General features: G+C 46.9%; 1 protein-coding gene across 2 annotated transcripts in view; it reads left to right on the top strand.

Annotated features, from left to right (window-relative positions):
* The window catches only part of SPSB3 (splA/ryanodine receptor domain and SOCS box containing 3), an 11,243-nt gene extending 270 nt beyond the window's left edge, over nt 1–10,973 (top strand). Inside the window, exons 2-7 of one of the 2 annotated variants that reach the window (XM_019507611.1) lie at nt 3,557–3,705; nt 5,847–6,024; nt 7,093–7,280; nt 7,943–8,045; nt 8,772–8,897; nt 9,632–10,973. In XM_019507611.1, the coding sequence (XP_019363156.1) occupies nt 3,577–3,705; nt 5,847–6,024; nt 7,093–7,280; nt 7,943–8,045; nt 8,772–8,897; nt 9,632–9,975 (1,068 nt within the window). In that variant the 5' untranslated portion in view covers nt 3,557–3,576 and the 3' untranslated portion in view covers nt 9,976–10,973. Of the gene's footprint in view, nt 1–2,422; nt 3,706–5,846; nt 6,025–7,092; nt 7,281–7,942; nt 8,046–8,771; nt 8,898–9,631 lie in introns of those variants that run through there. The other variant, XM_019507612.1, reaches the window with a different exon arrangement.
* The last annotated feature ends 2,391 nt before the right edge of the window (nt 10,974–13,364 follow it).

Here is a 13,364-nt window from a genome sequence, read left to right on the forward strand (position 1 = left end):
CGCCCCACCGGGCCTGCCCAGCTCCCGCTCGTCTCCGCGTCGCGACCTCGGCGTGGCCGGCGCTGGACCGCTCCGAGCCCGCGCCTGCAGCCCCGGGCTCGGCCGCTCCCGGCTTCGCTGTGGGGGCAGGTGCCGCTGCGCCGCGCAGCAGCCCCCGGCCTGGACTCGGTCTCCTCGGGGCCTCCAGCGCCTGGCGGATCCCGTTCCGGCGCGCGGGGGCAGGGGCGGCTGAGTGGAGCCTCCTCTGGCTCTTGCATGAGTCTTGGGGCGGAGAACACGTGGCACTGGGTCCCTTTTCTCTGCCCTTTCCCTCTCTCAGAAAGGTGTGTGGTGCGTAGGTCTCACCCCCTGACAGCTGCACTGATGCTGGGCCTGCACAGCCGGCTCCTCCCTTGCTCTCTCTCTCTCACATTAAACAGGGGAGTGGGTTGGGGGACAGTGAGGGAAAAAATAGCCTCCCTCTGCCCCAACTCTGATCTTCCTCTGTGGGAAATCCTGGGTGAGAAGGGGCTACAGAATCCCTGGATGCAAATGAATGCAGCCTCTGCCAGCCTAAGGCAGTGAGTTTAAGCGGATTCCCCACCTCCTGCAGTAAGAACATTAAGGCCCAGACATCACAAGTGCAGGCACTGCTGGCTGGATCGGCTGTCTGGCCTCAGCTGCTGGATTAATGCAAGTAGAAGGGATGAAATACCTGGAACTCAGTGAGGAAGGAGCCAGGCTGGCCTCTGGAGCTTGGATATAAGGTTCTGTGGGCAAGACACATTTGCTAAGCACGTTAACGCTTACTCTGCACTAACCTGGGTTGCCCAGTGGCCTTGCTTAGTCCTAGCACAGCACCTTTGCAGAGGTGAAAAAGATACGGTCATCATATGTCATCAGCTGCTATAGTTGTAGTGAGAGCATCCAGTGAAGTGAAGGGCTGGCTTTCTCCGAACGTTCAGTTTTGTACTAGGTGACTTTCTTTGGTTGTTTTCTTTGACCCCATCCGCCTCCATTTCACTGTTATTAGTCTCACAGCCTTTTACATTTGTGTCAGTTCTCCTGTCCATGAGTCATGAGTCTCTCATCCACAGCTAGATGCTGCGGGAGTTGGAACTACTACATCACTCACGACTGAAAAGCAAAGACCAGAGTTTTTAGAGGGAGAGCTGTGTGCACGGATAGGGTGGGCTGCACCAGGTGGCACCTCTGCACCCGGGACGGCGGGACTGGTCACATGTGTCATGGCCTGGGCTGCCCGCTGTGCCTGGGCCAGGCCTGGCTGAGGGACCTGCCATGGGCTGGTTAGAATCCTTTGGTGGGCAGGATCTAGCCCACAAGCCTTATTTTGTCCACCCCTGGATTAGACCCTTCTGGTATCTAGACAAGAGCCTTCTCTGAAGGAGCAGTTTTCCAGTACAGTCATCAAATAAATAGAGACTCATGTCTGACTGCCTATCTTTACAGATGCTGCTGACAAAACTAAAACGGCAAAGCCATTTGATCTTTAGTCACTGCCAGTGAAACTGAAACAACCTAAACTAGGCCGTCCATGTACTGAAAAGGACAAAGTATTCATGGGGATGAGCAGTTCCTTAAGGCTAATCTCAAGCACTCTTTTCCCTAAATGAACTCATCTGTACATTCTTGTACTCTTCCACAGATAATTGCTGCTGAGATGTACACATTTTGGCAGTAGTTTAAGGGGTTAACAAATACTTGCACTTTCTACATAATAAAACATCAACCTCCATCAGTTCACCTCTCAGGACAGTAGATTCCAGTTCCATATAAGAGGTTTTCATGATGGATCAGAATCAGCTGGGCATGTAAGGGTTAGGAAGGAATTTTTAAATCATGACCATTCCCACAGGGTCTCGTGGAGCAGATCCTGCCTGGATCAGCATTTTTGATCTCTTCACACATGCACTAAGAGACCATGGGATCACTTTATCTGTTGCAGAAGAGGTAGTTTGGCAATAGTTTTCAGTTCCCATATTGCTGAAAGTGCTGCTTTGTTACCTCTGGGCATTCCGTGGGGTTGGAGAAGTGGGATGTAGAGAAGCACAGAGAACTGCTGCATAAAGATGGACACACTAATTTTCCCGTAGCTGCTTTTCTTTAACATTCAAAACTGATCAGTCTGCATTTGTGGAATTACCCATAGCAGCAAGCTGGGTGTAAGTTGTCCAGATGAAGAAGCCAAGAGAGGAGTGTCTTTGTCCGAATTTGCATGAAACAGAAAGGAGAATGATGAAGTCCCAGGGCAGGTGGCACACCCAGAAGAATGCCGTTTTGTTCATTAGAAAAAGACAAGTTTCATTGGAACAGGTTTCCTACAGAGGTGGTGGAATTTCCATCCTTGGAGGTTTTTAAGGCCTGGCTTGACAAAGCTTTGGCTGGGATGATCTAGTTGGGGATGGTCCTGCTTTGAGCAGGGGGTTAGACTCTATGACCTTCTGAGGTCCCTTCCGACCCTAATTTTCTATAATTCTAAGTTGCACAGGCCAGGAAGACAATTGCAAAAGGATCTGTTGTGTGGTGGAAGGACTGAGGTGCCTCCTGGCCTAGTTTTTCTCTGGAGAAATGACAGAAATGTGCTGTTTACAGGAGGAGAGGGACTGGGGGAAAGCAGGAAATAAACATGCCAAACCTTGTGCCTGAGGACTATTTCTAACACTTCCACTGCCTCCCTATGACTCGGATAAGTGCAGCTGATTTGCTTCTCTCCACTGGCCAGGAGGCAAGTCAGGACAAGCTAGGAAAGCTTGTTGTCCCCATGCAAAGTAAGAAACTGGTCACTTGCCTCTAGCCCTCAGGAGAGAGCAGAGTCTTTTAGCAAGTCTCATTCCTGCCAGAACAAAACCTATTCAAGGATTTCAAGCTTAGTGACAGCAGAGCTGGGGCGGCAGATGCTAAACTCTCCAGTTCACTGAAGTAGTTATCCCCTGCGTGGTTACTGCGCCGGCAAAGAACTGCACATTAGTTACTACTGATTCTTTTTCTGCCCTTTGTGCAAAGGTGAGGCATTTGGATTTGTACAGTAGGATTATCTCCTTGTGTGCCAGTAGTGCACTGGGGGCATTAACACTGCTCTGTGTTACCAGAAATGTTCTGAGTAACCCAGTGCAGCCAGCTGGGTTCAAATAGATAGAAACTTTGGTATTTCTATCAGGGTGATCCCAGAGCAGCACAGATTTGGGGGGAGCGGGGGGGCTCCTGGCAGTAGATTTAAGTTTCTATGATTGTGTTGATTGTGGTACAAAAGAAACCTGTCTTACTGTCCTTGTGATATGAAAGAAACCTATCCTATTCTCTTGGCCACTTAAAAGTAGCCTTGGTACAGTGTGTACCTTCATAAGACCATTGTGAATGCTCATGGTTGACCTTGATCCCAAGTTATCCCAAAACTATATACAAGTGGGCAACAATGTTGACTGAGGGAGCAGTTGGGTGGCAACTATAAACAAGCTATAAAAACCTATCAATGGAGGAAGGTGGTGCCCAAATAGAACTTTCCCAATTGATACCGATGCCCTGTATAACTTCACTTTCTTCCCTTGGCACTTTGCAGCATACCTGTCTCAAAATACCATGGCACGACGCACACGTAACAGCAGAGCCTGGCACTTTGTCCTGAGTGGGGTACGCCGTGATACAGACAGCCGGGCAGTAGCTTTGGCCACTGGCACACGTGGCTGGGGCTACGATTCTGACGGGCAGGTATGCTGATACATTAACACTTCTAAAAATTCATACTTGCTGCAAAAGAGGCTATGTTCTAAACATGCACGAGGGAGCCCTTTCTTTTTCCACAATATGGATTGCTAGTGGATCTAAGTCATTGTGGTATTAGCACACAGCGTGCCAAAATCAGACAGACCTCTGGTTGAGGTTTATAGGTCATCTAAGCTGATGCTATTACACTTTCATCCCCTGTAGGTATTTTTTGCTAACTTCACTTACTTTAGATTTAGCTTTGCACCCACTTACCAGCCTGCAGCTTGTCCATCACTTCTGAAAATGGCTTAATAAGAATCATGTGTTGTATAGGAGCTGGAAGACAGGAACAAAGCAGGAAAAGTAATTATTAAAAATAGCACAAGAAAGGACAAGTTAAAATAGCCACTAGTGTCCTTTTACTTGCTTTCTTCTTGGGGGCATGGATTAAACTTCCTTACAATGCAACTATCGAGTTTAAAGCTGTCCAGAAGAACAGCCTACTGTTGCCTTGGTTTGGCTGTGTCAGAGTGGCTTAATGTTTTTATGTTGGTAACTATAAATCTTTCACATTGGTTATTTTGGAGGAATGAGTCAGAGAGATCTTCCTAAACGTTTTCCAGTCTTCAGGCTAATCTGCAGACAGTGATACAACAGGGGCAGGCTAGACAGATGAGCCAGTCATACTGAACCCAAGTACCTCTTTCATGTACCCCTGTAGCTGTCTGTTTTGAAAGCAATGTTATTCCTAATACCAGAGTATATAATTCAACTTGGGCAATGAAGCAGGAAAGCACAGGAAACTCAGAGTTCAGTCTGATTTAACACCAGGTAAATCCACAAGAATTCAGTGAAGTCCATGGGCACCAGCTGCTGTAAATGAAACTAGACGAACCCTCACAAAAGTATCAGAGAATCCAGTTCAGATTTGATTAGAACTTGATCTGCAGATGGAGACAGTAACCTGCCCTGGCTGCTGTTGTCACTCATGTCTTTGGTGCCCATACATCATACCGAAGCAATGCGCCTTAATGAAAGGATCTCTTAAAGGTGGGGCCTTCCATTTCTCCCTCCCATGGGACAGAGGCCATCTGAGATGCTAGAGTGGTCACCTCTGCATGAGGAAGCACAGCACAACCATTTGTGTATTTTTAAAGCACACTTGGGATTTTTTCCTTTGTTTGCTTTACTGCTGTTAGTCATTAACACCCTACCCCCCCAGTTCATTCTGTTCCATTTCTAACACTTCCACTGCCCAACCTCACTTTCCTGTCCTGTTTCCTCCTCTTATCATTCAACCCCTCTGAAAATGCCACACAGTCCTGACTGGCTCAGGAGCTACATGAACAGGCAGTGCTAATCAAAGAGCTATGACAACATACACACCCCTGGCTAATTGTGGCCAGCACACTCCAGTTTATAAGAAAAGCCCCTGCAATGTGCTTATTAAACAACTGCAAAGAAATGACCAAGCATCACTCACGCAATGCTTTCTTACACCCCTATATTAAATTACAGGCACAGAATGCTGTGTTTAATAGTGCTGTCTGCAGAGCACCACAGTCCAAGTGTCATTGCTCTAATGTCACAAACATGTACATTAAAGACCCGCATGGCTGTATACTTATCACTCATGCAGCCTTGCTTGAACACTGTTATGTCTCTCCCCCTCTCCTTACTACCACCCCCTTTTTATCTGCATGGGATTTTTGCTTCTTAGTTCTTGTGCATGTTGGGGTCTTTGGGCCTTACTGCAGAAAAACAAGTAAAGCTGGCTCTGGGAAGGACAGCTACATCTGTTAGGTGCCCACATTGGTGATGTGTAGGGGATGCACCCCCTGAGATTGGTGGTGGAACCCCTGCAAAAAGCGTTGCCGATGCTGCCTGCAGGCGGTCACCATCTCGCCGCCAACGGCATCTGTGGGTGGTCCCCGATTGCTGCTGGTTGGTGCTTCCCCCCCCGGCGCCACTGACACTGCTGTGGCTGCCTGCAGGAATTCCCTGCTTGGCTCGCCCTCACTGCCGACACCGCCGCTGCCTGCAGGCAGTTGCCAGCCTCTGGGGGCATGAGTCATTCATGGGTGCCCATCAAGTTTTGAGTTTCCAATGGCATCAGTAACTGTCCCTCTGTTTTCTTATGGCAGCACAGTGACTCTGACTCAGAGCCAGAGTTTCCTTCCCTCTCACCATCCATCCCTAGCGCCATCCCTGTGACAGGAGAGTCCTACTGCAACTGTGAGAACCAAAATGAGACTCCATACTGCTCCAGCCTGCATGCCATCCACCACGTCAAGGACTGCCAGTGTGGCGAAGAGGATGAATGTAAGGAAGCAGCTCCATGCCTCTTCTTGCCATGCCTTTGGGTTTGAGTGGGTCTTGATTTGTCTTTGCCTGTATGATGTAGGTTCTCCACCTGTTATGTGAATGGGGGTGCCATGTGTTCACCTATATGTTGAGTTTGAAGGGAGACAAGAACTGCTGTCTACTGAGGAAGCTACCCTTTCCTGTTTATCCATGGAGTATGGGTCTGTGTAAGCACTGTATCGCACAGACATCAGAAGGGTAACAGGTGTCCTGTGTGAATATGTTAATGAATCCGATCTTACTTCTGGACACCTTCAAATCTAGTTTAGGTTACAAGTGAATTTTAGCTTTGTGGTTATGTCCTAGTACCTAGTTATCTCTGATCTGCATAAGTTGGCAACTATACAGGGTAGCTTTGTAGTAACTAATTAATGTTACGTAGAGCTTGTAGCTGAACTGAGGGGCTGGAGTAGTGTTTCAGGTTAGGACTGAGATGCCCTCACATTTCTTTTGTTCTGGCTGCAACTTCCTGAGTTTAAAAAGAGATAAAAATTCAGTTCTCTAAAAAACAATGCAGCTCTGGAGGGGTCTGCATGACCATTCTCACAAGTAGAAGTCATCCAGGCACCTGGCTTCCTGACTCTGGCTCTGTCTTGGCTACCACTCTTATTTTGCAAATGCTTCCTTTGAAAATGCTGAAGGCAAGGCTTTCCCTCTCATTCACTACCTGGCTTTCATACAGGCCTTGCTGCTGTCAGCAGTTGCATGTAACCCATGGGACTGTGTTCAGTAATTGCTGTTGTAAGAGACTGGTCACATAACTGAAATCTCTTGTTAACCTAAAATGAGGACCATTGTTTAATGGTGACAAACTTGGTTAGTAGATGATCTTCTATGTCAGACTAGAGGAAGATGATCTTGGGCTGTAACAGGGTAACTTGAGTTCACCCAGTTTGGTATTCAACAGGCTAGAGCATTAAAAAAAAAATCTTAAGAGACTTCTAAATTGATGGAAGCTCTGTTAAGTTTCTGGTTTGGCAGTATTTCCCACCACTTAAAGATATCCTGCATCTTCGCTCTGAACAGACTTTGACTGGGTATGGGATGACCTGAACAAATCAACAGCAACCCTGCTGACCTGTGACAACCGCAAGGTGAACTTCCACATGGAGTATAGCTGTGGCACTGCTGCTATCCGTGGGAACAAGGAGCTGGCAGAAGGACAGCACTTCTGGGAGATCAAAATGACCTCTCCTGTCTATGGCACTGACATGGTATGTTGCACTGAAGTGCTTAGAATTGAGGAGGTGCAGAGGGACATTCTTTTAATAGAACAATACATGACAGCGTGTTTTACTTATAAAACTCAGTCTTCCATGAGTGGGTGTCATCACTTAAATGAAAGAAAAACAGAGATATGAAATAACTGACTTGAGGCCATGGATTGAGACAGTGGCAGTCTTGACTGGAACCCCAGATCTCTGGTTTTATTTCTATGCATTTTATTAGATTGTTGGTCACTGTTGGTGAGCTCAACAGGACAGAACAGAGAGGAGACTGGCCCTAGCCCGGGGTACTTGCAGTCTCAGGCATGCAAAGTATGTCACTGCAATTAAGGTTAACATGCAATTAATTCTGGAAACAGCAATGGACTGTAGAAGAGCCAGTACTAGCTGCTGGTGTGATCACTTCCTGATTTCTTCAAAGTGAAGCATAACTTTGTTCAGACCTTTGGTAACTCCTAGATCAGAAGACTAAATAGACCCTGTGACTTAATTCTGCCAAATCTCATGTCTCTTGGGGCACACTAAGAAAAATATTAGGGGAGAACCCAAGGTGGAAGTCATGTATGGTGTTTCACTGCACTTAAACCACCAGGTAATTCTGTAGCAGAAACTGACCTTGTTTTCCTTTGGCATGGGCTTCTTCCATCTAGATGGTGGGAATCGGAACTTCAGATGTCAATCTGGACAAGTACCACCACACATTCTGTAGCCTGCTGGGCAAGGATGAGGACAGCTGGGGGCTCTCATACACAGGTAATGCAGGCAGGGGCAGTGGGAGTGCCCCCCCTACAGCAGGAGGTTGAATTGGGGAGGTTAAAAAATATGCAGAAGCCTTTTTCTACTCATTACGGAACGCTGCTTTGAGGAGTGGAAGTAAAATTGAAACAGCCCCTAGGATGATGATTCTGCTTTGTCACCAACATACTTTATTGGAACTGCTACTTGCAGGCAGCCTACACACTGTGATTAAATATACGCAGGGTGAAGAATTCCTCCATATCACTAGTAACTGCTATATTCACTGGGGGTGCTTCCATATATTAAGTCTAATAGAATGAAGTAATTCCCTAATATAGTTACTGGCAGGTAGGGAAGTCCTGCCAACATGCCTCCACCTATAAAAGAGGAGGCTTGAGGGGTGGTACAATCTTAGGTTGTCCAGTATTTTCCATCTAAGGCTGACAACAAGACCAGCACCTTGGGTGTACTCAGAATACCTTTACTCATGTCATTGGGCTGTCACATAATAGGCGGATCCCTTCCACAAACCAGCAATGTAGAGGCAAAATTATATTCCTCTGTTGCCTGTCCCCGGAGCTACTGAAGGACCATGCTTTCTGATCCTCTCCTTAGTGTTGTGGGTAATGATTACTGATCCTGGGAAAAATCTAAGGATGTCATACTGAGCAGTTGAATTGAGGCAAGGCACTTGTGCACTGTGGTGGGATTGAATGATTGAATATGGGTTTGCTTTTTAAGGGCTTCTCCACCACAAGGGAGACAAAATGAACTTCTCATCACGGTTTGGCCAAGGCTCCATTATTGGGGTTCATCTTGATACATGGCATGGAACACTCACCTTCTTCAAAAACAGAAAATGTATAGGTAAGAACAAAGGTCATAGTGGCCTTCCATCCCATCAAACCCACATCTTGATACAAAATGATAGACCAGGACTCGGTGGCAATGTGTAGGGGGTGCACGTACCCCCTCTGAGAGTGCTGGTGCACCCCCTGACCAGCTGCGCTTGCCGCTTAGGCAATGGGCTGGGGGGCAAGCGGGAGTTCCAGTGCCCCCCTGCAAGCGCCAGCCAGGGAGCAGAGCTTCCAGAAACAGCCGCAGTGATTGGCCACAGCAGTTGGCTGTCTTTCGATCAGCTGTGGGGGGACACCTTCTTCCCCTCCCTTCCCCCCCCACACTGGGAAAGGGGGGGCACACATGCCCCCTCGACTAAGACAGTACTAGCTGCCCATGCCAGGACTTACAGGGAAGGGTTGTATGAATTATGGAAACACAATACATTTGGCCAGGATCTTTGCCTTGTTAGCTCTTGAAAGCCCTGGTATTGTGTAGCTGTTGGAAAAGGTGGAATGAGAATCCATTAGCTTCTCTGAGTGGCAAAATAGGATTAGGGGTATAAAGATGGGGCAAAGGATATCCCTTTTCATCAGCAGCCCTGATATCAGAAAATCTGTTTTCAGGCTCTCTTAGCAGTATGTAGGCACCCTGTTTAGCTAGACAGAGAGAGGAGGATGACAGACAAGATGACATAGCATCTTAGGAGCAGTGCCCTTGCCATTGCACTGAGACCAGAACTCTTTGTTTTTGTTTCCTGGCAGGAGTTGCAGCTACCAAACTTCAGAACAAGAAGTTCTACCCGATGGTATGCTCCACTGCAGCCAAAAGCAGCATGAAGGTGATTCGCTCGTGTGCCAGCTGCACATCCCTTCAGTACCTCTGCTGTTACCGCCTCCGCCAGCTGTTGCCTAACTACATGGATACATTGGAGGTGCTTCCATTGCCACCAGGACTCAAGCAAGTTCTACACAACAAGCTGGGCTGGGTCCTGAGTATGAACTATAGCACATTGAAGCCCTCCTCCTCTTCATCAGGAAGCGACTCAGATAGCTCCTGTAGCTCAGATGCAGAGGCATGCCAGAGGAAGAGGTGCAGGAGGACATAACTTATTTCCTAATAAACTGCTTTATGGGACTTTGGGTGGGGTTTTGTTTTACTCTCTCCATGGCAATCCAGGCCAAGCATCTCCCTCTTTATGGGACATAAACTTCTACTCAAGTTTGCAAAGATAGAAGCATCAACCACTTGCATTGAAAATATCTAGCAACTCAGAGAGCAACTCCTTTGAAACAGACAGCCCAGACAATCCACAGAAAAATGTTCTAACTTAATCTACTTGCCACCGAAGTGACTAACACTTTTCGGGGGAGTACACTTGTTTGGCAGACAAGTTTTCAAACTGGCTTCGTGATTTCAAAGTATACTTCTCTTCTAGCAAACTATAATCAAATAACCTACTTGATTCCCATCAAAAGACAAAATTTGTTACCAGTCCACCTTTCTAGCTGCTGTATGCTGGTCCAGTACCTGCAATGAGTGCACTGCAATGTTGGGACCTGATCAAAACAGCAGTGTTTAGAGAAAGAAGTTCCTAAAAATGCATCTACAATGCATTACCGTTGGTAACTGAGAGCAAGTACTTGTAAATTGAGCTGTAAGGGATCTCATTTGAGCTCTGTGATGACTTTAATTGCTTTGCATGTTGGCTACTGCTGCTTCTCCTATATCAGACTGTATTAAATTGTAATAAAAATATCAACTATTCTTAATTTTTCTAGCTTCCCATGAAGGTATTCTTGATATCAGGCTTATATCCTGACTATTCTGACTAATAGATTAGAATTACTTAGAATTCTATTAAATTCCATGCCTCAGAGTTTTTACCAATTGGGATGAGATCTTGGGGTATAAATTACTGCCACATTCACCTAGCACAAGGTTTCTGTATCTTTTGAGCATGTGATGCTGGCCACTACCAATCAAAATCCTAGACTAGAGAGACCCATGTGGCCACACTGAGACTAGTTTTGAAAGGTGGTGTGGGAAGTAGGGGTTTCTTTCTGCTTGTGAATCAAAGTCATAATAAAAAAGGCTCAATGTTTACAGTGTGAAGTTCTTAGTGAAACAGCAGTTCCACACAGCTCTCACTCAATATTCTTGTGGGATAGATGACCCCTCCACCACTACCTGTGAGGTAATCTGAAACCCAGTACAGCTTCTCTGTTCTTATTTTACATGATGATTTGGGGAGATGTGCCTGCTGCCTACAGCATGTTCATTTCTCTTGTATACTGGATTAAAGGTAGAACAAAGGCTGCATCTTTAATCAATCAAAGATTAAACTGGCAGTGATCTGACATCACTCCCGGTGATCTGCAAACAGGAAGGGACCCTTTTCCTAGGTCAAAATGACTCTACATTAAGATTTTAAACAGAGGGAAAAGTGTTCTTTAATTGTTTGCAACACTTTGTAACCACAGGCACCTTGTTAATAACTGGCACATCTAGACAAGGTGATGGGAGCAGATACTGAACAAGTAACAGATAGTAAAAACCTTCAGCTTTCTATAATAGGAGGACTTACTGGCTCAAGGTACATGCCCCAGGAGGGCATGGGGGGGTGCCCCCAGATTGGGGCAGGGTGGGCTGGGGCCAGGGCTGCATCTGGTTCTTCCCAGCAGGGGCTGGGCTGGGCTGAACTGCACTTGGGCAGGCGGTGGCGGCACTGGGAGGCAAGCTACGGGGGGGTTGTAGCCCCTCCAAAATTCAACATAGCCTCCCCCAGTCCATCCTCCCACCACTACTGTCCACTTCACCCCATACCACCCCATGCAGATCCAGGGGCAACCCCCCCCCACTCTCCTGGGGTGCACGCAGCAGTGAGAGCAGACCCTCCCCCCCGCTGCCCCCTGAACAAACTGCAGCTCTGTCTTGCACCCTGCTCTGCAGCACCAACCCCAGTCCCATCCCTCCCTCACCATGGGGGCCTTGATCTGCACCCCCCAACACTCATTCTCTCCCCACTCCCTTTCCACCACAACAGACTTACTAGCTGCACGCAGCTCTCCAAACTGCCAGGCTGCGCTCCTTGCCACCTATGCGCTGCGCTGTGGCTACACACATGCACAGGCCATTTATCGGTCAAATTATCGGCCACATCAGGCTGATTTCCAGTACAGTCAATTTTCTTTATATTGGTGCCAATCTGATATCAGACTGATGTATCAGTGCACCTCTAATCCCTTTCGAGCTTCCTACAAGGCTCTAGTTTTTTTAGTGGGAATGATAATTTGGAAGCCTATGTCTACATTGACAATCACTGAACTGCAGAAGACTAATATGGATGCTTGGTGGTTGAGATGCATACAGCTTTCCATGGTCAGTCATGCAGTAGTAAGTAAAGTAACATGAATTGCTCTTTAACTTCCCTCTTAGTAACAGCTGCGGGATGGGAAGCGTCAATGCTTGTTTAGAAATCTGAATGAGAGAGAAGGCAATACAAAGCAATGTTCATTTAAAGTGTCCTGCAGCACACGTGTAGTGCTAAATAAGCTCAGTGGTATGATACTGTAACTATGATGCCTAGCATAATTAACCTTTACAGGAGGAAACTGGACTTTCCTCTTCAGTTACAGAATTAGGAATAGGATGTGTAACCAGAGTAGAAAAGCTGCTCCTTGTTCAGCTGTATTGGTATACCATGTTGTGGTCAAGAGCAAGGGATATCTCTAGCAACAGAAATAACACAGCCAGTTTGTTCTGGCCAATAAACCAGTTTAAGCAGTAATGTTGAGGTGGAATATTAACTGAAATGAAGGATCTTTATACCACTGGTCACTTCCCAGTGTTACTCCTCCTTCCAACCAAGCAGTGCTGTTGGGACACTGAGACATGATGCACAGGAGTCAAGAAGGGGTTCTTGATGCAACATGGATACACAACCTTAAGTTAGATGGTTTTAAGCAGTATCAAGGGGAGCTGTCAGCATTTAACACCTACCAAAACTCAGATGCAAGTAGCCAGTTTGACATTTTCTCAGACCATTTTTTAAGAACTTGCCCTTGTGTCCATATCCATTTCCTTTAAGGCCAGAATCTATAAAGGGAAGAGTGCTTCCCTTTCTGCTGGGAGAAGGAAACATGGGTGCAGCCTTGCAGAACATACATAGGGCAGGAGCAAGGTGGCTAGCAGTCAGGCCAGTGCAACAGGAAAGGCTAAGCCAAGGTAAGGTTATGCCACTAAGTTTGTAAGACTAAGCCTATACCACCCCCACGGCAGAGGAGTTGCCCCATGTTAAGGGGAAGGCATGGGGTTCATGGCAGAGGTACAAGGCTTGCGTGTTATGTGGGAAGAATTCATATATTGCTCTGCCTCCAGGTCCTGGCTTGTGCTCAAAGGACTGTTCTCTTAAGAGACCACCTGCTTTAGGCTATGCTCCACCACATGGAGAAGTAGTTAATAGGGAACATAAAGCCAAGAAGCTGAAGAAAGCAT

Source organism: Gavialis gangeticus, unplaced genomic scaffold, assembly GCF_001723915.1.
Source record: "Gavialis gangeticus isolate Ggan-Ray unplaced genomic scaffold, GavGan_comp1, whole genome shotgun sequence".
Taxonomy (NCBI): domain Eukaryota; kingdom Metazoa; phylum Chordata; order Crocodylia; family Gavialidae; genus Gavialis; species Gavialis gangeticus.